The sequence below is a fragment of the Polypterus senegalus genome, chromosome 7, assembly GCF_016835505.1.
Source record: "Polypterus senegalus isolate Bchr_013 chromosome 7, ASM1683550v1, whole genome shotgun sequence".
In the NCBI taxonomy this organism is placed as follows: domain Eukaryota; kingdom Metazoa; phylum Chordata; class Cladistia; order Polypteriformes; family Polypteridae; genus Polypterus; species Polypterus senegalus.
This window is the reverse complement of record NC_053160.1, coordinates 23598763-23623887: the sequence shown is the minus strand read 5'-3', so window position 1 is coordinate 23623887 and position 25125 is coordinate 23598763. Positions and strand designations below refer to the sequence as shown.

The window sequence follows — 25125 nt, the reverse complement described above, 5'->3', positions numbered from 1 at the left end:
AGCCACCCCCACATGTGTACTTATTATTAGTATTCATTATTTAAATTAACAACTTATCTGTAAAATGTAACATACATACTTTAATGCATTTCGTCATGAAAGTGATATCAAGCATAAATCTAAGGATTCTAAATGCGAAAAGAGCTGGAATACCATAAATGTAATGTGTTCTGTGTGGCGATTACTGCTTTCAGTTCAGGAGGAAGCCCAAGAAGCACGTGGCGATTTAACAACTGGGTCAGTTTTAAGAGGACATTTACAACGGTCTACTTTAATGATAAAATAAAGTATGAGGTTAAAGTGAATATCGCAACCTACAGGATTTAAAGGATCTGCTGCTAACTTCTTGGTGCCAGATACTACAGGATACCTTCAAGAGGTCTTGTGGAGTCTTGGCCTAAATGTGTTAGTGCTGTTTTGGCAGCACGAGGGGAACCTAGACATTATCAGGCATGTCATTTTAATGTTATGGCTAAACATTGTATATATATATATATATATATATAAATAAAAACAGAAAGTGCTGTATCTCTACTGTGGCCCTTTAGTTTATCCACTTTACTCTTGGCAGAGAATGAGTTCCACCATTTTTATGTTAAATGCTTGTTTAAATTTCAAGCTTGGGCTTTGCCAGTCAAGGCCAGTTACAACATAACCATTGAAGAACTACAAAAAAAAATCTAATCTTGTACTATTTGCTCCATTAAATGATGCCACAACCACCTGAAAAAATAACGGTAGATCCTGTACTTGAATGATTCCTGTTACATGACAGGATGAATATCAGAACTCAAATGTGGAGTTCCTTTTGATCTTCACCCACCACCAAGATTTGAGGAAAACCTGCCATGTTTGGCTAAAGGCACAAAATTGGGAACACCACACCACAAAAGTCATAGGTTTACTCCTTCCACTTCATGGAATAGAGGACCAACAGGGGACCACCCTAACCCAGAAAGGCATCATGGATATAATGATCGTTCTTTTAAAAGGTGCAATGTTCTACTACAGAGAGGGTATGTAGAGAAATGAAACAAGGCCACAGAAGGGTTAATGCTGCAGCACAGGTCCAGAGTACTTTGATTAAATCATGCAGCGTGTTTAGTTAATATGTTCATTCTGTGTTATTATGAGCTGTCCTTTCACACCTGAAAGCCCCATAACTCAAAATAAAATTCTTGGCCTCTTTCAATTTAAGCAGTTCAATGTCTATTTATTTTCCTGGCAGCAGAAGCCTGGGAGGCTCATAGTTTATTTAATAAAGTAAATGTGTGCTATTTTATTCAGTCAGATGGTGATGCTAGAGGGAAACACAATGATCTGATGCTACAGCCACAACAGACACCAACAAATGAAGTGACTCAGTGCAAAGGCATATAGTTGGCAGTGACACAAAAATACACCTAGCCAAGCACGTCAATTTTCTTACCAAAGCTAGTAATGTGGGAGCAATGTCCTGCCAACTGCTGCTTGCACAATATTCTGCCAACTGCTGCTTGCACATACATCTTGTAGACATGTGTTGATAAAAATCTAAGTTAAAAAAAAAACGGCTTTACCTTCCATAAAATCACATCTACATAACTTTTTCTGAGGAGCAATGCAGGAGCATGCAGTCTTTTTAACACCAGCCAATTAACACAGACAGACCAAGGGAGTAAAAGCTCTCACATTTGCCTGTCTGCCTGGGCTGTACACAAAATCCATACTTTTAACACATTTTTCCTTTGTAGAGATACTGCTATGCCACAACAGGGCTTGAAATTCAGTGCAGGACTGCAGGTATCCCACACAAATTAAGTAATTCCTACAAATATTCCACACTATGTGACTCTTCAATTCCACCTGGCGGGGTAAACGCTAACATTATTCAAAGTTATTGTCTGTTTTTCACATGCATTTTTATTACTCTTTAATTTAATATATATATATATATATATATATATATATATATATATATATATATATATATATATATATATATTTTTTTTTTTGTATTAGTATACTGCTGCTGGATTATGTGAATTTCCCCTTGGGATTAATAAAGTATCTATCTATCAAATTCCCCATACATTTGGTAAGCAATTTTCTTATTTGTTGCCAGAATATTCAATGTCTTTTTAGAATTACTATAATTCTGCCTAATTTGTAACATGTATTAATGTATTTTTTCATAATGTATATTTTATTAAGCTCCCATGCATAGGATTTTAGCTACCAGTTGCAGTTACTCTTGACTGCAGCATGGAACTGCGGAATTCAAATCTTCTGTGAAGTTGCTCAACTGTGCAGCAGGAGTCAAAGACAACGCACAGTGCCCTTTGTTTAAACTGAGCTTTAGAAAAAACTTGACTACACTTTGTTAAACTTAAGGCTAAAAACAGGTTCAAGTATATTTGTATGCGAAAATCAAAACAAAATTTCCAGAAATTGACTTGGATTGTTTAGTAAATTCATATTCGATTTCACTCCCTTTTATTTCAAGAACCAACCACTCGCAATCCGTGGCTCCATTGAGATGTTTGAGATGTGTTATCGTTATTTCTTCTTCCTTTAAACTTTAATCTTAAAAGTAAATTCTGTGACACATAAAAACACGTAAGAAAGAATGCTCAAGGACAAGGACGTGGGAAAGTGGGTGCTGATTTGGCTGAATTAATAATTGACCGGACTTCTGCATGCGCAAACCTGGGTTATAGGCCAGGGCTCAGCAGGCTACAGGGAATGCAAAATGTAGTAACTTATATGTAAAAAAAATTTATTCATTGCATTTTAGAGAAAAACTACAGTAAACATCAGAAGGGGTAAGCTAAAACATTGCCTCAAAAGTGAATATCAAAGTACCTTTTAAACTGTGGGTTTATGACCTCCACCAAGTCTGAAACCCCCAGCCCCCCATGTTAAATTTAAAAGGGGATTTCCCACCACCCCTTTCAAAAGAGAATTTCAGGGGTGGGGGTTGATTTGCTTTCAATCCTATTTTTGTAAAATTGATCTATTTGTATGACATGTTGTGTGATTTCAATAAAATTAATTAAAAAAAAAAAAAAACTAAAGAAAATTTCAAGCCCTGCTTTAGGTTTTTTTAGTGAAGCTCCATCAATGTCAAAAGTTAAAACAAGTAAACAGATTTTCCTCATACATCACTTGAATTCATTTGCTTAAATCAGGGGTGTCCAACTCAAGTCCTGGTGGGCCACAGTGGCTGCATGTTTTCATTCTATCCATCTTCTTAATTAGGGAGTTATTTTTGCTGCCAATTATCTTGTTCTGCTTTAGTTTTAATTGACGTGACTCAGACCCCTTAGTTTTTCCTTTTTCCTTAATGAGTAGCCAAACAATAATGAGACACAAAACAAGCCGCCACATGACCAGCTAACCTGAAAATAGAGAAGGGTGAAGGTCTCGGTCAAGTTGGTCTGCTCAGGTCACCAAAACATCTTGAACAATCTGCTGGGACAGAATGAGAGCAGCAACAAGTAGTAATATTCAATAACAGCTTTAATTAATAGCAAGAACTGGCTTCTCATTAAGAAACTGGTTGGAGTGAAATTGGCTAGAATTTGATGTTCCAGTTTACCTGGTCATCTATGAGCTAGTTTCGTGTCTCATTTCTGTTTGGCTGCCATTTAACTCTTTCATGGCTAATGTCGACTTTTTGCAAAAGAAGGATATGATGATGATGGTAATCATCTGTAAACTGTGACAAAACCAACTGTTACATTAGACTCTCGTTGCTAGAAGGAAAGTTAGATTCATTGGTTTGACCGAGATTCCTTGCACTGTCGCGAGTAGCAAGGTGCACACAATGGCAAAAATGCCACGGACATCTGACGAGAGATCAAATCAAATGCGAAAAGCAAAATAGTCTGTGGATGATGCTTTGCCTGTTATCTCTGAATTGGACTCTGACTTGTCCGACTCAGATTTTGATACAAGTGATCGAAAACGAATGCGAGGTTCCAGCTGCAGCTGATCGGTCCCAAGCTAATCGTGTAGCTGACAATATTCGCCAGAGAAGACTGCCACTTAACAATGATAAGAGGTAGAAACAAGATTGTAATGCACTGCGACTGTGACCGCTGCTGCTGTCCCAGCCACGTGAAGAAAGCCTGGCAGCAAACTTGACAAACTGGCAGCCACAGCATGCAGCAACAGACGTTTTATGTTGATTTGTGTGTGAAAGCATAATTTTTTTGGAAAAAACAGTCAGCCCTCAAAGAGTTAATGAAGAAACAAATCAATTCAGTGGACTGAATCTTGAAAACAGGGCTATTGAAATGAAGGGAAATGAAGTTAATTAGCAGTGAAAACGGGTCACTGATTAGGAAAAGGGTTAGAATGAAAACCTGCAGCCACTGCGGCCCACCAGGACTGACCCTGGACACCCCAGGCTTAAATCATCCTTCCAAGTTGTGAATTACTGTGTGAATTCGGATATTCAAAACATTCTTAATAAAAATGTCAAATTGTGCTTCCATACCGGCTTCATCTTTACCACTGCATCTCAAACAGGAAATGAAACAATATTAATAAGGCATGTCCCCAAACAGGGTAGAGGTAGCACACAAGTAGAACTAAAGCTGACCAATGCCTAACTACAGACAGTAATTGTTAAGAGATGTACTGTATGGCCTTGACAAAGTGGAAGCAGCAGAACACGCAAAAAAATTAATACTACTGGCTGTGCTCAATAATGGATCAATTCATAGGCAAGGTTAAAGAAAGGTTAACCAGCCTTTGTACGCTGTATTTAGTGATTGGAAATCAAGTGCTCCACATTGAGTATCCATTTATTTTACGCATTTCAGATGTGATGTGAATAAACAAAAGATACCAATGAATGAAGACTGCAAATGAGCCTTTTGCAATGGACTTACTAATATAAAACATCCTGAGACAAATACTGTGGATAGCACTGAAACCAAAAGAGAGAAGTTGCCTTAACTTTATAACCGAAACATCAAAATCACTTTGGAGACAGACGCGTATAAAAGGTAATGGGAGGGGGAAAAAAACACAGCATTTTTCACTTTATATTTTAGTATTAAATATGCAGTTATTATAGGAATTCTTTCTTTCTTTGTTAAAGGGACCCAAACAAACAATCAATCAATGGACCTGCTTTGCCCTCTTGTTTGTTAACACTCCTGTAGTTGCCCACTGAGCCAATTTCATGAAGTTCTTCTTTTTTACATTACATGTACTTTACCCGAATTCTTTAATCTAAAGTAACTTACAAACAACTGCCAACATATTTCAACAGGTGAAGCACTAGCAGGTAAGGCTGCCAAATTCAGATCTGAAGTTTAAATAAATTTGAATGTGTATAAAAGTTTTGACTATTCAAATGAAATAATCTGATTCTCCCACGAACAGCACTATGTTACTCTACATGTCAGTTTCTTCACATTCTGAGGATTTTTCAGTATTCCTCATACAACATTCCATGACTGAAAAGCTACTATTGCCATAAACAACTAACTGAGTACAAGACAAGGATGGGTAGATAAAATAGACAGTTTTTTTCCCAGCAATAAATGAAGGCTTTTCCTTTTAAAATGCAAACTGCTCTACAGGAACCCATAATTGTTTAGTTCAATACTTTGGTTCAAAAGGATGAGCGAGCTGACAAGATATTCTATAATCTCTATACTCCAGGAGTACAGGAAAGGAGAAACCTGAAGCCTAATTTAAGCTTAAAATATAAGTTTTTTTTTTTCTTTCTTCAAAAGTAGTATGGTGGCATTTGGCCCAGGCGTATTTAGTATTTCTTAAAACAAGTTTGTTCTTGAGCAGCTTACAATTGCAACAAACAAGGTATGAATCCAAACACTAAATACCTTAACTCCAACAAGACAAGGATGAAAATTACTCATTTTATTACAGCTTTTCAGCCGTTTTTCTTTTCTAACCACTGTGGTACAGCACACTTCAGTTCTATTTCTGTCTATTCAGCTTGTTATTATGTGGCCAGCATCCAATTAAATGTCTTTTTGTTATTTCTCAGGCTTCACCTGTTCAGACATACTTTAGCATAACAATCTTAAACATCCTTGATCCATTTCAGGGTTCACAGGGTTGAAAAAGCCTGTCCTACCAGCAATGGGTTTAAGGCAAGAAACAGCCCTGGGTATGCCAGCAGTCCACTGCAAGGGCCACTCACATCGGACAGTTTGAAACAACAAGCTAACCACATTCAATTGTATTAATTCAGTGTTATATAGTGGTTTACCTAGCAATTGGACATTTAAAATCCACACTACTAGCTTTAGAAATCATTTTCTTAGGTGACCTAAGACTTTTGCATAGAACCCTATGTCTATAAGCAAAAACAGCAGAAGCTGCCATTCGTGCAGTCGCACAAAAGATTGATTTGAACCTATAGCCTGGGTGCACCTGAGCTCCATTTATGCTTTTAAGAGGGGAAAAAAAATTTGACGCTACACTTTCAATACCATCCAGCCATCCCTGTTAAGGGTTAAGCTCAGGGATCTGCAGGTGAATTCACCTAACATGTCCCGGATAATGGACTATCTGATGGGCAGGCTGCAGTTTGTGAGATTTAGGGATTGTGTTTCAGGTTGGATAATGGATGGATGGATGGATGTTTCTGATACAGATGTGAGCAACACTAGAGCAGCACAAGTAACAATCCCATCTCCTTTTCTCTTCATTTTGTACACCTTGGACTATAAATACTAAACCAGGTCATGTCACTTGCAGAAATTATCCGATGATTCTGCACTTATAGGGTGTACTGACAAGGACGATGAAACCGAATATGGGAGTCTGGTGGAGATTTGTTTCAAGGTGCAGAAAGAATTGTCTGCAATTTAACATCAGCAAATCCATTTACTTTCAATGCACCAAAGAGCCTCTACACCCGGTCACTACGAAAGCGGATATGGAGATACTTGGGGATCCACATCAATGGCAAGCTGGACTGGTTTTGTGACAAAGAGGAACCATATACGAAGGCTCAGAGCAGACATGCTCCTTTGCAGACTGCATTTCTTTGAAGTGGGTAGTGACTTCCTTTACATGTTCTACAACTCTGTGATGGTCAGTGTGATTTTCTACATTGTGGTGTGCTGAACCAGTACCATCACTTCCAAAGAGGCCCACTGAATCAGCAACTTAATTAAAAAGGCAAGCACAGTCACAGGACAATCTCTTGATCTCTTGTCGGTAGTTGAGGAGGAGAAAATTAAAATAAAAGGGAGTGCCATTATGAACAATGCTGCACATCCTCTCACTGACACACTAACACTGAATCCTCTCACTGACACACTAACACTGAGGACTTTCAGACAACAAATTATTGAGTAGAAGTGAGACAAGAAGGGTTACTAGGGCTCTTTTATATGGAGGAACATTTCTGACAAAAGCAAATAAATAAATAAAAGTACTGTGAAATTAGACAACAAATAAAATGTGAAAATAACTAACTACTGTAAATGTGTCACAAAGCATATTTTTTGTTAAGTATTTCTGTAAGTACAGTATTTATTTCTTCTTCACCAATCAAAAAACAGCACTTGCTAGAGCCCACCCTCTCAACTTTCAGGAATGGCAAGGTTTACTTCAGGGCTTACTTTCATGTTGTGTGTGTGTGTGTGTATCACAGAAATAAATAAATACATTTAAAAAGCAACAATCTCAAGGTATTTATATTTATTTGCGTAATTATTTCATTTATTTTGTCGAAAATATACCTCCATACCTTTAGGCCACCAGCAATATGCTTTTATAATGCCTCCAACTATGTCCTTGACTGTGCTTTTATCTTTAACCAAACTAGAAGATTTCCTCTCTTTTTATTAATGTTTTTCCCCTTTTATTCATTATGTGTATATTTGAGACTAAGGCTGCTGTAATAATATTTATCTGTTTATCTACTTGGCTTTTGAAAAGAGCACAATTTTCCCGGGGGACAAATAAAGTCCGATCTACCCAACATAATAATTCCTACTTTAGTGCAACTTTTTTGCTGTTTAAATCTCCCAACATGCCAGGATCGGTTGTTTGCATGACAGCATCGATGTCATTATAGACTTTCTGCCGCTTGACAACAAAACCTGTTATGCTGATCCCAAAGAGAATAGCCAAGGACGCCACATTCCCACCTCACATAAGCGCATCTGACTCTTAGGGATCGGGGGACCCCTGGGTGAATGATCTGGAATGTTAATGTTAAACTGCACCCAACTCACCAAATTGGCACCGAGATCTGAAAACTGCCAGACCAAATACCGTTTTGTGAAACCTAAAAATGGTGTGGGAACTGAACATTCCCCGACGTTTCCTTTTAAAATGTATATCCAGGCCAATGAGGAGTATGATCATGCGAAACACAAGTGCCACCAGTGGCAGAAAACAAAAGCCTGTGGCCACCGTGTCTCACTCGAAGACTAATCTGATCACCTCTCGTTTATTTTTTTCACGTGAATATATTCATGGTTGGGCACAGAGCATATCTGAATATGCATATTACATTATAATCGGATGCCTCTTTTTAACAGGAAACACACTGTTTTTACTTTGAATCAGAAAACTGAGAAAAAATGGACTTCCACTAGAAATATGTGCTCAGATTGTAGTCGTATTGTAAATGGCAGTTTGTCTAAACTCGGCAATTCCCACAGCACAGACGCAACCCTGTCCTTATTTAGGCCCTAGACAAGCTTGTTTCTACTTTCGGTGCACTCCACAGGCAAAAGCATCCAAAAGCACATGCCATGACTACCGGGTTCGGCAATAAATCTTCACATTTCTAACTGTCAGAAACTGAAAGTTAAATGCAGTACTTACCCGTGTGAAACGACTCCATCCTAACGCGAGGGTCTTCTTGTTGTGTATTTTCGTTTGTGTGTGATAATTAAATCCGCGCGAGATTTATAAATGTGTATGTATATTTTTCCAAGCTTGCTGACTCAATGCACAGCTCTGTCCTCCTAAAGCAATCACATTTAGATGCGTCCTCCTTGTGCGCTAAACAGCCCAACTATTCAGAAGCACCCTAGTCATCTGCTCTTCCAAGCTTGGAACACCGTACCAAGCTCACCATTCATTAGAGACGGCAAAAATACGTCTGAAGTACTCGGGTCTTTTTGCATGAAGAAATAAAATGCTTCCACGCCTCGAAAAATAATATCCCGTTTGAAGTTTTCCAAACAACATGCAAACAACTGTCTGCCGTAAACGACCACTCTAAACCTCAGCTCTGCTAGATTTCCTTCTTCTTTCTAACAGTCGGCCATGTGACGCCCTCTCTTTCAGACACAAGCAAACGATTACCGAGTGGCTGTTAAGAGATTGTTGCAGAGGTCCCTGGAGCTGTCCGTTCTACACGACTTCTTGGACGAATTAGATAGATAGATAGATAGATAGATAGATAGATAGATAGATAGATAGATAGATAGATAGATAGATAGATAGATAGATAGATAGATAGATAGATAGATAGATAGATAGATAGATAGATAGATAGATAGATAGATAGATCCATCCATTTTCCAACCCGCTGAATCCAAACACAGGGTCTGCTGGAGCCAATCCTAGCCAACACAGGGCGCAGGGCAGGAAGCAATCCCGGGCAGGGCGCCAACCCACCGGAAGATAGATAGATACATTATAAAATAAAGGCACTATATAATGGAAGGGATAGATAGATAGATAGATAGATAGATAGATAGATAGATAGATAGATAGATAGATAGAAAATAAAGGTGCTATATAATGGATGGATAGATAGATAGATAGATAGATAGATAGATAGATAGATAGGCTTTATAAAAATTAAAGGCACTATAAAATGAAAGGAATAAGATGATAGATAGATAGATAGATACATAGATAGATAGATACATAGATAGATAGATACTTTATTAAGTGTCTACAAACGGCCATTAAACCTTTAATATTTGAGCAGACTGGTCCTATTTCTTGGAGAGTGGAGACAGAAAATGGTGATATGGCTAAATGACACCAAGACCATATCCGTCCATGCTATGACCAGCCAATGTGCATAGCAGGCAGCGAAGCAAGATGATCTTTTGGTCCCTTTGGCAGATGACAGTTGGAGGACAGAACAGGCAGAACACCGACCAGTCATTAATTCCTTTTCTATGCCAGAACCTATAGAAGGGCCCAATGGCCCACAGTTAAAGAACACAGATAGGGCAGAGACAGTTCCAGCAGTTGAAAGATATACTGTTCGACTGAGGTAAACACTTATTTGAAAGACTGCTTCTGAAAATGAATAGAATTCTTTTATATCTATAGTAGGTTTGCAAAGCAAAGGCACTTAACAGAGCACAGAAAGTTGATAAATTATGATTATTGTTATTATTGTTTTTGTTATTGTTTTCTTCTTTGTCCAATTCAGCATTACTCAGATGGTAAGTCAGTTTAAGGGGAGAAGTGCTGGATTATTAAGCAGGCAGACCAGGCAGCAAGGGTCTGTTGGTGGGGTGTAGCAAGGTGTTTGGGTTGACCCCAGATTACAGGAATACTACTTGTAGTACCTGTTGTTTCAATAAAGTCTGAAATATATTAATAACTTGGAAATTATTCCAACTGGTTATTGGGCTGTTACAAATATGCAATACCATAACCTTTTCCAAACATGCTTAATTCCTGACATGGTGAACCAACTCAACGATAAGCTGCTTTTTGTGGCTCTATGTGCAAGTAATTTGGATTTAAAATTAGAAGATGCTTGGAAAAGAAAAGAACACAATGCCATCTTTAATTCTGCTTATCAAGTATTAGGACAATTGGCATGTTATAGATGTAGACAAATTTGCTTGTATCCCTTCATGAAAAATGAAGTGCCCACACTTGTCTCTGAAATTATTTGAAAATATGACAAAAGTAATTGGCACCCATCCTTGTTTATTATATCTTTAACAAAAATTAGACTTTGATTTAGAGTTTTAATTCTACAGAATATTTCAAATAATAACACAAATGAAAATGACATAGTAAAAAAATCACATTTTGCTGCATAACCTTTAGGGACAGTCACTGCAAATTAGTGATTCCTGTAGTTCTCAATGAAAATTCTGCTAGTATCAACAGATTATTCAGCCCACCTGTCCTGTGCAAACTGCGCCAGCTGTGTCAGGTTTGAAGGGGGTCTTCTTCTGACTGCATGTTTCAGTTCTTTCCATAGATGTTCAATAGGATTCAAATCATGGCTCATAGGAGGCCACTTTGGAATAGTCTAATGTTTTGTTCTCAGCCATTCTTGGATACTTTTAGCTTGTGATTTGGGTCATTAATCTGTTGGAGGATCCACGACCTGTGACTGAGATGGAGCTTTCTGACACTGGGCAGTACGTTTTGCTCCAGAATGTCTTGATAGTCTTGAGATTTCATTGTTCCCTACACAGACTCAAGGCACCCCATGGCAGATGCAGCAAAGCAACCCCAAAACATGACCAAGCCTCCTCATACACATTAGAACTTTAGAACACTCTAGACAAGAATAAGCCATTCAGCTCAACATAGCTCGCAAGTTCTATCCACTTATTTCTTTCAAAAAACATCAAAGTCGAGCTTTGAAAGTCCCTAACGTCTTACTGTCTACTACACTACTTGGTGTCTTATTCCAAGTGTCTATCGTTGTTTGTGTAAAGAAAAACTTCCTAATGTTTGTATGAATTTACCCTTAACAAGTTTCCAACTGTGTCCCCATGTTCTTGATGAACTCATTTTAAAGTAACAGTCTCGATCCACTGGACTAATTCCCTTCATAATTTTAAACAATTCAGCCATGTCACCTCTTAATCTTCTTTTGCTTAAACTGTATAGGCTTAGCTCTTTTAATCTTTCCTCATAATTCAACCCCTGTAGCCCTGAAATCAGCCTAGTCGCTCTTCTCTGGACCTTTTCTGGCGCTGCTATGTCCTTTTTGTAGCCTGGAGACCAAAACTGCACATAGTACTCAAGATGAGGCCTCACCAGTGCATTATAAAGGTTGAGCAGAACCTCCTTGGACTTGTACTTCACATATCAGGGCGCTATATAACCTGACATTCTGTTTGCCTTCTTAATGACTTCTGAACACTGTCGGGAAGTCGATAGCTTGGAGTCCACTACGACTCCTAAATCCTTCTCATAAGGTATACTCTCGATTTTCCAGCCGCCCATTGAGTATTCAAACCTAACATTTTTATTTCCTATGTGTAATACTTTACATTTACTGACATTAAATTTCATCTGCCACAAATCTGCCAAAGCCTGTATGCTGTCCAAGTCCTTCTGTAATGATATAATAGATTCTATATTATCTGCTAATCCACCTATCTTAGTATCATCTGCAAACTTAACCAGCCTGATACTTATATTCCTGTCTAAATCATTTATATATATTAAAAATAGCAGCGGCCCCAGTACTGAACCCTGTGGAAGGCCACTCTTAACATCGGCCAGTTCTGATGAGGTTCCTCACACCATCACCCTCTGCTTCCCATGTCTGAGCCAATTCTGCACCCATCTAAAAACATCACCCTGAACTGCCACTTCTTTTAGTTTGATGCCCAACCTCTCATGTGGCACCTTATCAAATTCTTTCTGAAAGTCAATAATATCATAAGCTCCACTTTGATTGTATCTTTTTGTTGCCTCCTCATAGAATTCCAGCATGTTAGTAAAACATGACCTCCCTCTTCTGAACCCATGCTGACTGTTCAGAATAACTCCTGTCCTTGCCAGGTGTTGCTCAATCGTATCCTTAATAATTCCTTTCATTAATTTTCCTGTGATGTTAAGTTTACTGGCCTATAGTTGCTTGGATCTACCCTGTCACCCTTTTTTTTATAATGGGATGATATTTGCCATTTTCCAGTCCTTTGGAATCTTTCCAGTGTGCAGTGACTTCCTAAAAACTCGAGAATAAATATTATCTGGTCTTGGTGATTTGTTTGATTTCATTTTATTTAATCTGAGCAATACTTCGCCTTCTACAATTTGCAAATCCCTCAGTACCTCCTTAGTAGTCGTGTTTACCTCTGGCAGGTTATCCACTTGCTCACTTGTAAACACCTCAGAAAAATGTAAGTTTAGGGCATCCGCTATTTCATTGTCTGTATCTTTTAATCCCCCTTTACTTTTTTCTGATACACTTGACCTCCTCCTTGACTGTTCTTTTACTACTAAAATGTCCACCTCATCCTCACATAGGGTCAATTTAGAATCATCAGTTACCTGCATGTCTTTAGAAATACCGTAAGAAAACCAGAATAAATAAAATAAAACAAACACAGACACAGGAAGGGTGTGCCCACTCTATATAGACAGCAACTGGATGTGAAAGTGGAACCGACAATAGAAGGCAGCAGTTCCAACCACTGTGTTATCATGTGGCCCATCAGAATATAAGAACAAATGTAATGAAGACAGGCCAATGTTTGAAATTAGATGGGGAGGAATTTGTAACAAATTAGCCCAGCATTGATTGTGCTGATGCAAGAAACAGTAGCCACTTTGTGAAAATGAACACACCAGAGGCATAGTCAGAGGAGCCGACAAAACCTTCTGAACTGCACCTTCCCTTGCTGCAAACTGTCCAATACAATGCAGTGTTCAAGAGTTCAAGCACCAGTTTAAAATTGTCTTTAATTTAGCAAAATATGAACACTTTCAAATGTCTGATTGCATTTGTAAAGCACTGTACGAGGTGTGGCAGAAAAGTAATGAGACTGATTTTTTATTTACCAAAGTTTTTATTTTTTTCAAACATCAATGTTATCCCCTTCAAAGTAGTTCCTTGGGCAGCTACACACCGATGGAGACGTTGTTCCCACTGTTGGTAGCAGCGCTGGAAGTCTTCAACCGGTATGGTCTTCAGCATGTCCGTTACACTCTTTTGGATGTTTTCTAAAGTCCCGAAATGACGTCCTTTGAGGACATTTTTCAGTTTAGGAAAAAGTCACATGGACTGAGGTCAGGTGAATAAGGGGGCTTTGGAACCACAGGAATACCTTTTGAGGTCAAAAATTCTGTTATGGAGAGGGCAGTTTTTCGGCACCATTTTGGCACAGACCTTTCGCATGTGCAAATGTTCAGTCAAAATTTGATGAACGGTAAATCTGTTCAAATTTAATTGTTCACTCAACATTCTTAATGTTAAACGATGGTCTGATCTCACAAGAGTGTTCACATGCTCGATGTTTTCATTGGTTTTCAAAGTTGAAGTCCTCCCTGAACGGTGTTCATCTTCAACGTGTTTTCTGCTTTCCAAAAATGATTTGTGCCAGTGAAAAACTTGAGCTCAGGATAAAGAATGTTCCCCATAGGCCTGTTTTAACTTTTCAAACGTCACACTTTCCGTTTAATGGCACAACGTTGCTCCAAATTCCGCTGTTCCATTTTGCGTGACGCACAACCAAGAACACAACTTCGCTAATAGCAGTCACAAAAATCACGTAGTTAACGGAAGGAGTTGAAACTCGCACTGAGCTATGGGAGGGTACTGATACACGTGCTCTATCAAGGACAACAGCGCAGCGTTAACTGTATACCATAAAGTAATTTTGGTTATCCTTTTCTCCCAGGTTTGTAAAAGTCAACTGTGCAATGAAAAAACAATTTCGCATTTCAGCTTCTAAAAGCAATACATTACAAATGTACTCCTGTTGAACCTTCTTATCTTGGTTTTTTACTGTATTTGTTCTATTTTTAATCACTGGCTCATGTCCTAAAATAAAAACATAGCTCACCATGCAAAACAGTCAGAGATCAGCTTTTCTCAAATCAGACTAAGGAGAAATGCTGCCTTAAACCTTAAAGGAGGGGTCAGCATCAATAAAGACTTGCAATTAGCAATGGCTGGTTGAACACGTAATTCTGAGAATATCATTTGACACAGGAAATAATAATTTGTACCCTAAATGCATATATGTTACCCACCTGAAGTGCCTGATACAAGGTAAAGGTATTACGACTGTCAAGGACGACACAGCTTGGCTAAGTTGATGATTTCTTACCTGGCCTGGATGCCTTTAGAATGGAGAGACATGGCCTAGCCAGCTTGGTTGCAGGTATGTTTCCCAACCAGGAGGCCTTAATAATGCATCGTTAGAAAGAAACTGCCTCCCAAGGCCATACATTCCTTTGATACATGGGGTGGCAAAATCCCTCTGGTGGAGCACCCATTTGTACACCCAGAGCACAACATGAGAGCTGTAGGCTTGGTGGGCAGCCTTGCTGGGTTACCTGGGTGCCACTAGGGTGAACTGCTGGGAAAGAACGTCTCTGAATTTAAGAGGAGCCACCTAACCCGAAAGTGCTTCCTGGCTGTAATACTGTCACATTGGAAGTACTCCTGGGTCCTACTTAAAAGAAGCCATTTCACCTCACCCAGGTGAGACAGAAATGGGAAAGAAGAAGGATAATGCTCACCTAGGGAGGAGTAGAGGAGAAAAGAAAGAAAGAAAGAAAGATTTGTTTTTAAATTTTGGATTGAACTTTTTTAATTCATTCTCAACTAATCATTTACAGTAAAATATTGAAAGTAAAGCAAACAAAGAAAACCCCAACTCACTAAAAAAAGAAAACAATACTTAATTCATATCTCTCTATTATAAAAGGAAATCCTGGAATGCAAAATCAAGGCGACAATACATGATTTTCTCAGAAGACATTTAAAAGACCCGCGAGACAAAAGAGACTTGCCATGGAGACTTGGTGCCAAGAGACAGTGCCAGAGTCGTCTCATGGGCAAGTGGAACATGAGATTCTTGCAAGACACGCCCTACTCATAAATGATATCATACAAGAGCCCATGTATCAAAAAACAGTCAGTCGTGTAAAAACACGTAGTGCACACATATAACTGTGCTCTCAACACATATAAAGCGTATCAGGACAATACGGAGAATAGACACCCAAAGGCGTTGGAGAGAAAAACAGGCAGATAAGAGATTATGAAACCAGTAAAATTCGAAAGTATTGCAGTGTCCCAGTCAGGTTGCGGACTTTTTGGTTTTAAGTGACTGTTCGGTCCGATTTACGGAGTGCGGAGTACAGCACGGAAGACTGATAGCGGGGTATTGATTGATGCGGTGGTGGGGGCGTGACGCAGGGGATAAGGGGTTGGAGAGAGTGCCAGAAAGTTGTGTTTGGGGTTACGAAGTCAGCGATTGTTCAATTAAAACTTTTGTAACACTTTATCATGTCAGTCGCTACAGTATCAAAGAAAAGATAGAAAAGATCGAAGCGAGGCGAGCAAAGAAAAATCAACTCATTATCTTCAGGTTTACAAATTGCCTCATGAACACACCACATTTCTCCAAAAGAATTCACATTTCCAATCATTCTGTAGAATTTAGGTTCCACATACACCCTGGCTTTTACAAGTGATATATTCTTATCGCGTCACGTCGTTTATTTGTCTTCAATTGGTCTGGTCTGAATTTATAAATGGCCAGCTTGGCCTGTCCAAAGAGGAAATAACCAATCTGACATTCATCTCAGTTATTCATATTTCCATTAACACCATAAATAAATACACAATAATTAAAAGACAAATTAAGACCACTAAAAACAGTGTTAAGAACATTTAAAAGAGGCAGAAACCTAGAAAACAGTGGAAAACAGTTTCTGTCTCTACACAGCAAGGACATTAATACGTGACTGAAGGATCAAGTAGTGAGACATAGGAATTAACAGCAATGACGTGATGTACAGTAGCACACGCCATTGCAAATCGGCAGTTCTTTTGTTCAATGGTGGCGTACAGTATATGTTTTTTCAAGATGGCTCCAGTATCTCTGCTCTTACACACCAAGTTTGCTCTGCCAGGGTGTCTCTGGTGTTGTGCTCAGTGGTTCCCGATGACATGCCAGCACATATAGACTGTAGAGCTCTTTCCCCACAGCACTGTCTAAAGAAGCTGGTCAATTCTATAGATAGTGTGCATACATGACTTCAGTATCCTCAGGTTCCAAACCAACTGTTAGCACAGTCACAACAGGAAAGCCTTCACAGGTCTCAGGTGAACCACTGCTAACAAAGAAATTCCCAATAAGAAATTTAGCTTCAGCTGGAAGGGTGGCATGGATCTTTGCAGAAGCTAGTTAGCCTGTCTCAGTGAGTGCAGTCTCAACACCTCCACCGCCTTCTCAGTACTTCCCCAGCAGTGCCTTTCTATATCTGTTAGATGGTGGACCTGGATTATTTTAGAGTTCATTAGTAATGATTGGACTCTTACAGGCTGTGTGAGTTTGAGATCCTGAACTAGGTATTCTAGAGTTCAAAAGACAATGGCAGAGCTCCAGTCAACACGATGCTCAAGGAGATTCCATGCTCTGGGTAGACTGCTATAGAAAGGCAGAAGGTCTAATGTCTATTATCCATTAAAAAAGGGCCTTATCAATATTTAGCTTTCCTACTTTCGTACAAGTAATTGGCCTCTAACAACAGCAACAATATTTATTTATATAGCACATTTTCATACAAATGATGTAGCTGAAAGTGGTTTGCAGGATGGATAAAGAGAAAAAAGACAAAATATAAAAAATAAAATTGGGCAATACTAATTAACATAGAATAAAAGTAAGGTCCGATGGCTGGGATAACAGAAAATACAAAAAAAAAACTCCAGACGGCTAGAGAAAAAAAAAAATCTACAGGGATTCCAAGGCCAAGAGACCACCCAGCCCTCTCTAGGCATTCTACCTAACATAAATGACCTCAGTCAGTCCGCGTGGTTTTCAGGCTTCAAATGGAATGACTTGATGATGATGGTCATGTGGACCTCCGGCCTTAATCCATCAATGTAGAGACTGCACAGTGCTTTGATTAGGTGGTGGTGGCGCAGACCGCCACCACAGAAAAACAGAAAAAGAACAGAAGAGAAAGTAGGGGTTAGTCCAGATTTCGGAGCCACCATGAATGATAATGATAATTAAATGCATATACAGAATATCAGGATTAAACTAAAAAGCTATGAGAAAGCCATGTTAAAATAGTGAGTTTTTAGCAGTACTTTAAAATGCCCCACCATATTAGCCTGGCAAATTCCTATTGGCAAGCTATTCCAGATTTTAGGTGCATAACAGCAGAAGGCTGCCTCAGCACTTCTTTTAAGTTTGGCTCTTGAAATTCTAAGCAGACACTCATTTGAAGATCTAAGGTTATGATTTGGAGTGTAAGGTGAAAGACATTCTGAAATATAAGATGGAGCGAGATTATTTAAGGCTTTGTAAACCATAAGCAGTATTTTAAAGTCAATTCTAAATGACACAGGTAACTAATGTAGTGGCATCAGAACTTGAGAGATGTGCTCGGATTTTCTTTTCCTAGTTAAGATTCTAGCAGCTGCATTCTGCACTCGTTGCAATCGATTGATGTCTTTTTTGGGTAGTCATTACAGTAATCTAGTCAACTGAAAACAAAAGCGTGAACTAATTTCTCAGCATCTTGCAATGTTATAAGAGGTCTAACTTTTGCTATATTTCTTAAGTGAAAAAATGCTGTCCTAGTAATCTGATTAATATGTGATTTAAAATTCATACCAGAGTCAATGGTTACCCCTAAATTCTTTACCTCCGTCTTGACTTTTAATCCTAAAGGATCAAGTTTATTTCTAATACCCTCATTATATCCATTTCTGCCAATCGCTAAAATTTCTGTTTTCTCCTTGTTTAGTTTGAGAAAATTGCTACTTGTCCATTCAGAAACACAGATAAGACATTGTGTCAGTGAATCAGGAGTCGAGGTCATCAGGCGCTATTGATAAATACAGCTGGGTGTCATCAGCATAGCTATGGTACCTCATGTTATGCCCTGAGATAATCTGACCTAATGGAAGCATGTCAATTGAAATGAGCAGCGATCCCAGGACAGAGCCTTGTGGAACACCATATAGAATATCATGTGTCTTTCAGGTATAATTACCACAACTAAAAAAGAATTTTCTACCTACCAGGTAGAACTCAAACCAATTTAAGACACAGCCAGAGAGGCCCACCCACTGACTAAGGCAATTTCAAAGAATATTGTGGTCAATGGTATCAAATGCGGCACTCAGATCTAAGAGGATGAGAACAGATAAAAAGTCTCTGTCTGCATTTACCCACAAGTCATTTACTACTTTAACGAGTGCAGTTTCTGTACTGTGATTTGTTCTGAAACCCGACTGAAACTTATCAAGAATAGCATGTTTATTGAGGTGGTCAATTAGCTGCATAATGACTGCCTTTTCAAGGACTTTACTTAAGAAAGGCAGGTTAGAAATAGGTGTAAATTTTTTTTAAAAACAGATGAGTCAAGATTATTTTTCTTGAGCAGGGGTTTAACTATAGCAGTCTTAAGACAGTCTGGGAAGACCTCTGTATCTAATGACGAATGCATTTTCCAGGACAGGTTTGTCAGATGATACAGCAATTTTTGCAAAGCTTTCAACCAATTTTCTGTGTATTTGTGACTGGGGTTTAGGGCTCTGCAATGCCCCCTGCAGGTCATACAATATAAATCACCTACTTTTCTGTTCTAACATGAACCAGTTTTAGGCTAAGCTTCATTGATTGCTCGTGTTCTCACTTTTGTGCTGCATGTTGCAGTTATTTCCTGATGGTTAGGTTCCCACTGCATCAACAAATTAATTAAAAAGGCAGACTCAGTTATTGGATACACTCATAACCTGTTGGAGGTGGTAGCAGAGGAGAAAATCTACCTATCTATCTAAGAATGGGTGCACAATCTACTACGGCTTTGGTTTGGATGTCTGAATAGGACCTGCTGGGTAAGATATATTGGTGCTTACTTTGCACTTAAAGTAAAGAATAAAGATTATCTTGTCCTGGTAATTTGTTTGATTTCAGTCTACTACTTAGATTAAATAGGCAGAAATCTAACAGTTCACCAAGGCTAGATAATATTTATTCTTGAGTGGTTAAGGAGGCTAGCTGGTACATATATGAACCTTTGATGCATATTTTAGGATGTCACTGCACACTAGGGAAATTACAAAAAACTGGCAACTGATGAATATTATCCCATTATATAAAAGGGTGACTGGGCAGATCCAATAAACTATAAGTTAGTAAGATTAGCGTGCATTATAGGTAAATTAATAGAAGTAATTATTAAGGATAAGACTGAGTAACACATGGCAAGATCAGGAGTTTTACTGAACAATTAGCATGGTTTAATGAGTGCATATGATATTATTTATATTGACTTTCAGAAAGCATTTGGTAAGGTGACACATGAGAGGTTGGGCATGAAAGTAAAAGAAGTGGGAATTCTGGATGATGTTTGTAGATGGGTACAGAATTGGCTCGGACACAGGAAGCAGAGGGTTATGGTGTAAGGAACCTCATAAGAATTGAGTGAAATTACAAGTTGTGCCCCTCAGGGGTGAGTCCTAGGGCCACTGCTAATTTTAATATACTGTATATAAGTGATTTGGATAGCAATATAAGTAAAAAGCTGGTTAGGTTTGCAGATAATACCAAGCTAGTTAGGTTGGAAAACAATCTTGAATCCATTGAATCATCACAGAGGGACTTGGACATCATACACGCTTGGGCAAATTTGTGGCAGATGAAATTTATTGTCAGCAAATGTAAAGTTTTACACATAGGAAGTAAAAATGTTAGGTTTGAATACACAATGGGAGGTCTGAAAAGTCCACCTTATGAGAAGGATTTAGGAGTTGTAGTGGACTCGACACTATCAACTGCCAGACAGTGTTTAGAAGTAATTAAGAAGGCTCACAGAATGTCAGGTTATATAGCGCCCTGATGTGTGGAGTACAAGTCCAAGGAGGTTATGCTCAAGCTTTATAACACACTGGTGAGGCCTCATCTGGAGTACTGGGTGCAGTTTTGGTATCCAGGCTACCAAAAGGACATAGCAGTGCTACAAAATGTCCAGAGAAGAGCAACCAGGCTGATACCAGGGGTACAGGGGATTCATTATGAGGAAAGACTAAAAGAGTTGAGCCTTTACAATTTAAGCAAAAGAAGATTATGAGGTGACCTGATTGAAGTGTTTAAAATTATGAAGGGAATTAGTTCAGCGGATCGAGACTGTGGCTTTAAAATGAGTTAATCAAGAACACAGGGGCACAATTGGAAATGTGTTAAGGGTAAATTTTGACCAAACCTTAGGATGTAGGCACATGGAATAAGCTATCAGGTAGTGTGGGTGACAGTAGGACTTTAGGGAACTTTTAAAACTTGACTCGATGTTATTTTGGAGGAATTATTTGGATAGGACTGGTGAGGTTTTTGACCTAACTAGCCTGTCCTTGTCCAGATTGTTCTATTGTTCTAACTTCAAGCTTACTGACAAAGACTTGTAGTACTTCATTCTTCTCAGTGAAAAATAATGACACTTTGTGAATGAGGAAATTATACTATTGGGCAAGGCTGGGAAATATGATCTTGCTGTTTCCACAAATTATGGTCGCATCTTTTGTATTTATTTTTTTTTTCAACCAGCCTCAAAATAAAACAAAACAGGTTACAGGGAAAAAACAAACTCATCTGACTGTAATTAGAGCCCTACTGCTAGGCAGTTTTCTTTCACTTTGTCTCATAATATGGGTACAACACATATATCAACTGGAGTACCAGAGTACTTGTTTAATAGTTCATAGTATATTGGCCATAATATGTTGCAGCCACATCTACAAATTAAGAAACCATTGGACCAAAGCCTTTTCATTTCTTTATATTAACAAATGATGCTGCGATACCAAGTTATAATTTTCCATTATTCTCACTCCTTTTCAAACCAGCTACTGCTTCACATGTCTGTACAGTTTATCTAAGCAAAAAGATCAACACTCTGTCACCTACAGATATCACGTCTGGATATAATAAGGTCGTTACTTAATAACGTTTTTGTTTGCTTTACTCTTTAGAGACTCAAAGGTTGCAGTTTTTTGCTTGTTTTCTGCTGGATGTGGCACTTTATTTTTACGAAGGACCTCTTGTGAGATAACAGCCATGCCTAGATTTTTCTTAGCCTACATACAAGTAATGGAGCTCAGATTCTGCATCTGAATCATCTGAAATGCTCATTTCCTGTCATATAAACAGGACCACTCTACAAATGTTTAAAGTTTAGTTAAACTATATTGAAATTATTAAAATAAATGGAATAGTATTACATTTTTGAGATGTGTGGTGAGGTACTTAAGGAGTTGGACTTCAGACCCTGTGGTTGTGGGTTCAAATCCTATTACTGACACTGTGACCATGAAGCAAGTCACTTTGCCTACTTGTGCTCCAATTGGAAAAACAACAACAGAAACGTAACCAATTCTACCTGAAATGTTGTAAGTCACCTTGCATAAAGGTGTCAGTCAAATAAATAAATGTATTTCTGTCGCTAGAAGAGCAAGTGAAGAAATTTACCATTTTAAAAAGGAGCTTGTACATGAGAAAAAATATATTATGAGCTGGGGAAGTCTAGATGAAAAACAATAGGGATTTTAAAATAACAAAAAAGACCTTCAGACTTTGAATAAATCTCTAATTACACTGAATTCTGTAAAATTTGCTAAATACAAATGAACAGAAGGTAATAAAACTAAAGAACAGCATTATTCAAACTAGTTTGTTTCAAGGTCAGGGTTTTTGCTTTTGAGTTTTTATAAATTCTCATTGACCTGTGAAAAGTATGGTAATATTTAAGAAAATTAATGCTACAGTGAAATCTCTTTGGAAAATAGGAGTCTTTTATATTCCTCTCTGGTGACTACAGTCATAATGGGTGCAGCACCTCATAGCAATGATTCTACTCTGGGCTGTGTCCTCCTGGCTCTAAAATTGAAAATAACTAACCAATAAATGTCATGAGAGGGGTCTTGTTTCTGATTTTTATAACCCCCTGAAAATTATTTAGACCTTATTTTAGGAATTTTAGAGGTTAAGAAATCTCATGGTCAGCACATCTGTTTTGGTACACAATGTTGAAAATAAAGAGTGTTCTTCCACCACACCATTTTCTTTTTCTTATGGGCACCACCATTTTGAGTGGTATTTGTAGTCAATCACTAGACAAGATGAACAGGATGTTATGTTTCAGCCAGGATGAGATTCAAATGTTTCTTTTATGCGTATGTTTATTTTTTTAATGTTACTATTGTTGTTCTTTTAGTTTCTAGTTTCATGCATCTTCTTTTACATACCATATGTTTTGTGGGTGGTCCTCTAAGAGGCAGGGCCACTTGCCCATCAGTGCAAGGTACTGACTTCAGCCCTGTAATGGTTGAGAAAAAACCCACAGTCCCTTGTGGTTCATTGAATTGTGATGATTCTGGTGAGTTTTTGTATTTGTGATGATTTTCTTTTGCATTTTTCTGATTTTTAGATTATTTGTCCATTGTTTGAATTTGATTTATGTATTGGGACTTGTTTGATATTAGATTGTCCTTTGCAGGTAACTCCTTGTGCTTTTTATGCTGTTTGGAACTGTGATTACATAGAGCATTTTTGTAAAATAAGCCTTTCATTTATAAAGATTCTTCATTCTTCTCTTTGTGACTAACCAGGGTTTGACAGTTTCCCCCCCTCTAGTGGGTATTTTGAGTATTTATTTTGGAATTCTTATGCCTAGGAACTCTTTAGGTCCTAACAAAATAAACCACCTTAAAAAAATAAGTCACACCTCTGTCAGGCAGCAAATTATTGGCTGTCACAAAAAGGGATGAGCATGACTGTATTGGAAGGTTGGAATACTGTTGTTAATTTGACATTTATTTTCTTCTTATTATTATTTTTTCCCACTTCTTTGTGGGGTCGAAGTGCTTGATCAGCCTTCTCCGAACAGCTTGGTCCTGCACCTCCTCACCAGTTAAGCCCTTTTCCTTCATATCTTCTTTATCCATCCACCAACGCTTTGGACTCCCTCACTTTCTCTTCCCCCGTACTTCCATTCCCATTACTTTTTTGCTCATGTACTCATTGTTCTCTCCTCATCACGTCTATACACTTTAACCTACTTACCTGTTATTTCTTACGTATCTCTCCCACTTTTGTTGTACCTCTGCTCATCTCATTTCTTATTCTGCCCAATTTGTAAGACATCCATTGCAAACATTCTCCTTTCTGACACATCCAACTTCTTTTAATGTGCTCCCTTTCCTGCCCAGGTCTCAGTTCCATCCATCATTGCTGATCTTACCACTGCCTTAAAAACCTGACCTTTAACCTTTACCTTAATTCTTCAATCACACAATACTTTTGATACCTTCTTCCAATGGTTCCATCCACACTATACTGTGTGGGTTATCTGTGCATGTAGTTTTCCATCTTGCGCTACCACTGATCCTAGCTGTTTAAATTTATACACTCTTTTCAATAGCTCTCCCTGCAGGCTAACCTCTGAATCCTTTTCATCATTAAACCTCAAATATTCTGTCTTCTTCCTATTTATCTACAACCCTCTATCTTCCAAAGTCCTTCTCAATTTTTCAAACTTCCTCTCCAGTTTCTCTTTTCAGCAGCTACAGAACACAATATCACCAGGAAAAAGCTGGATTGGTCTTTTTTCCCCTGACTCAACACACCCATTAGCAGATCTGGGATTTTGCCTGTTGCCCCAGCACTGCTTTTAACCCTTAGACCTCACTCTCTTATATCCTGGACAACCCTCACATACTGCTCTGGAGCACCTTTATCTCTCATACACCTCCAGAACTCTTGACGTGGCACTGTATCATAAGCCTTCTCCAAATCAATAAACACCATATGCAAACCTTTCTGTTTTTCTCTATGCTTCTCTATTGGCTTTCTCATTGCATCGGTTGCTCTTCTCCCCGGCATGCAATCAGACTGATCCCTCCCTTATGGTGTTCTCTTCCCTTTGTGCTACAAGTCTTTCCCAAATTGTCATTGCATGTGACAATTTTTAATTTATCCCTTTATTATTTATGCTGAATATTCTCCTGATCCTTATAAATGGATACGATCACACTGTTGTTCTACTCCTCTGATATTCTCTCCTGTTCATAGACCATCTGCACAGCTACTCCCTCTTCTCCTAAACTCCTCCACACTTCTGCTGGTATTTCATTTAATCCTGTTGTCTTTCCATTTTTCATTCTTTTCAATGCATCCTTTACTTCCTCCTTCCTTATTCTTGGTACCAGCCGTT

At 38.4% G+C, this 25125-nt stretch overlaps 1 protein-coding gene across 1 annotated transcript in view; it reads right to left on the bottom strand.

The window, feature by feature from the left end:
- LOC120532402 (leucyl/cystinyl aminopeptidase) overlaps positions 1-9279 on the bottom strand; it is a 102861-nt gene extending 93582 nt beyond the window's left edge. Inside the window, exon 1 of the mRNA XM_039758359.1 lies at positions 8815-9279. Within this exon, the coding sequence (XP_039614293.1) occupies positions 8815-8833 (19 nt within the window). The 5' untranslated portion in view covers positions 8834-9279. The remainder of the gene's footprint in view (positions 1-8814) is intronic.
- Positions 9280-25125: the final 15846 nt, after the last annotated feature.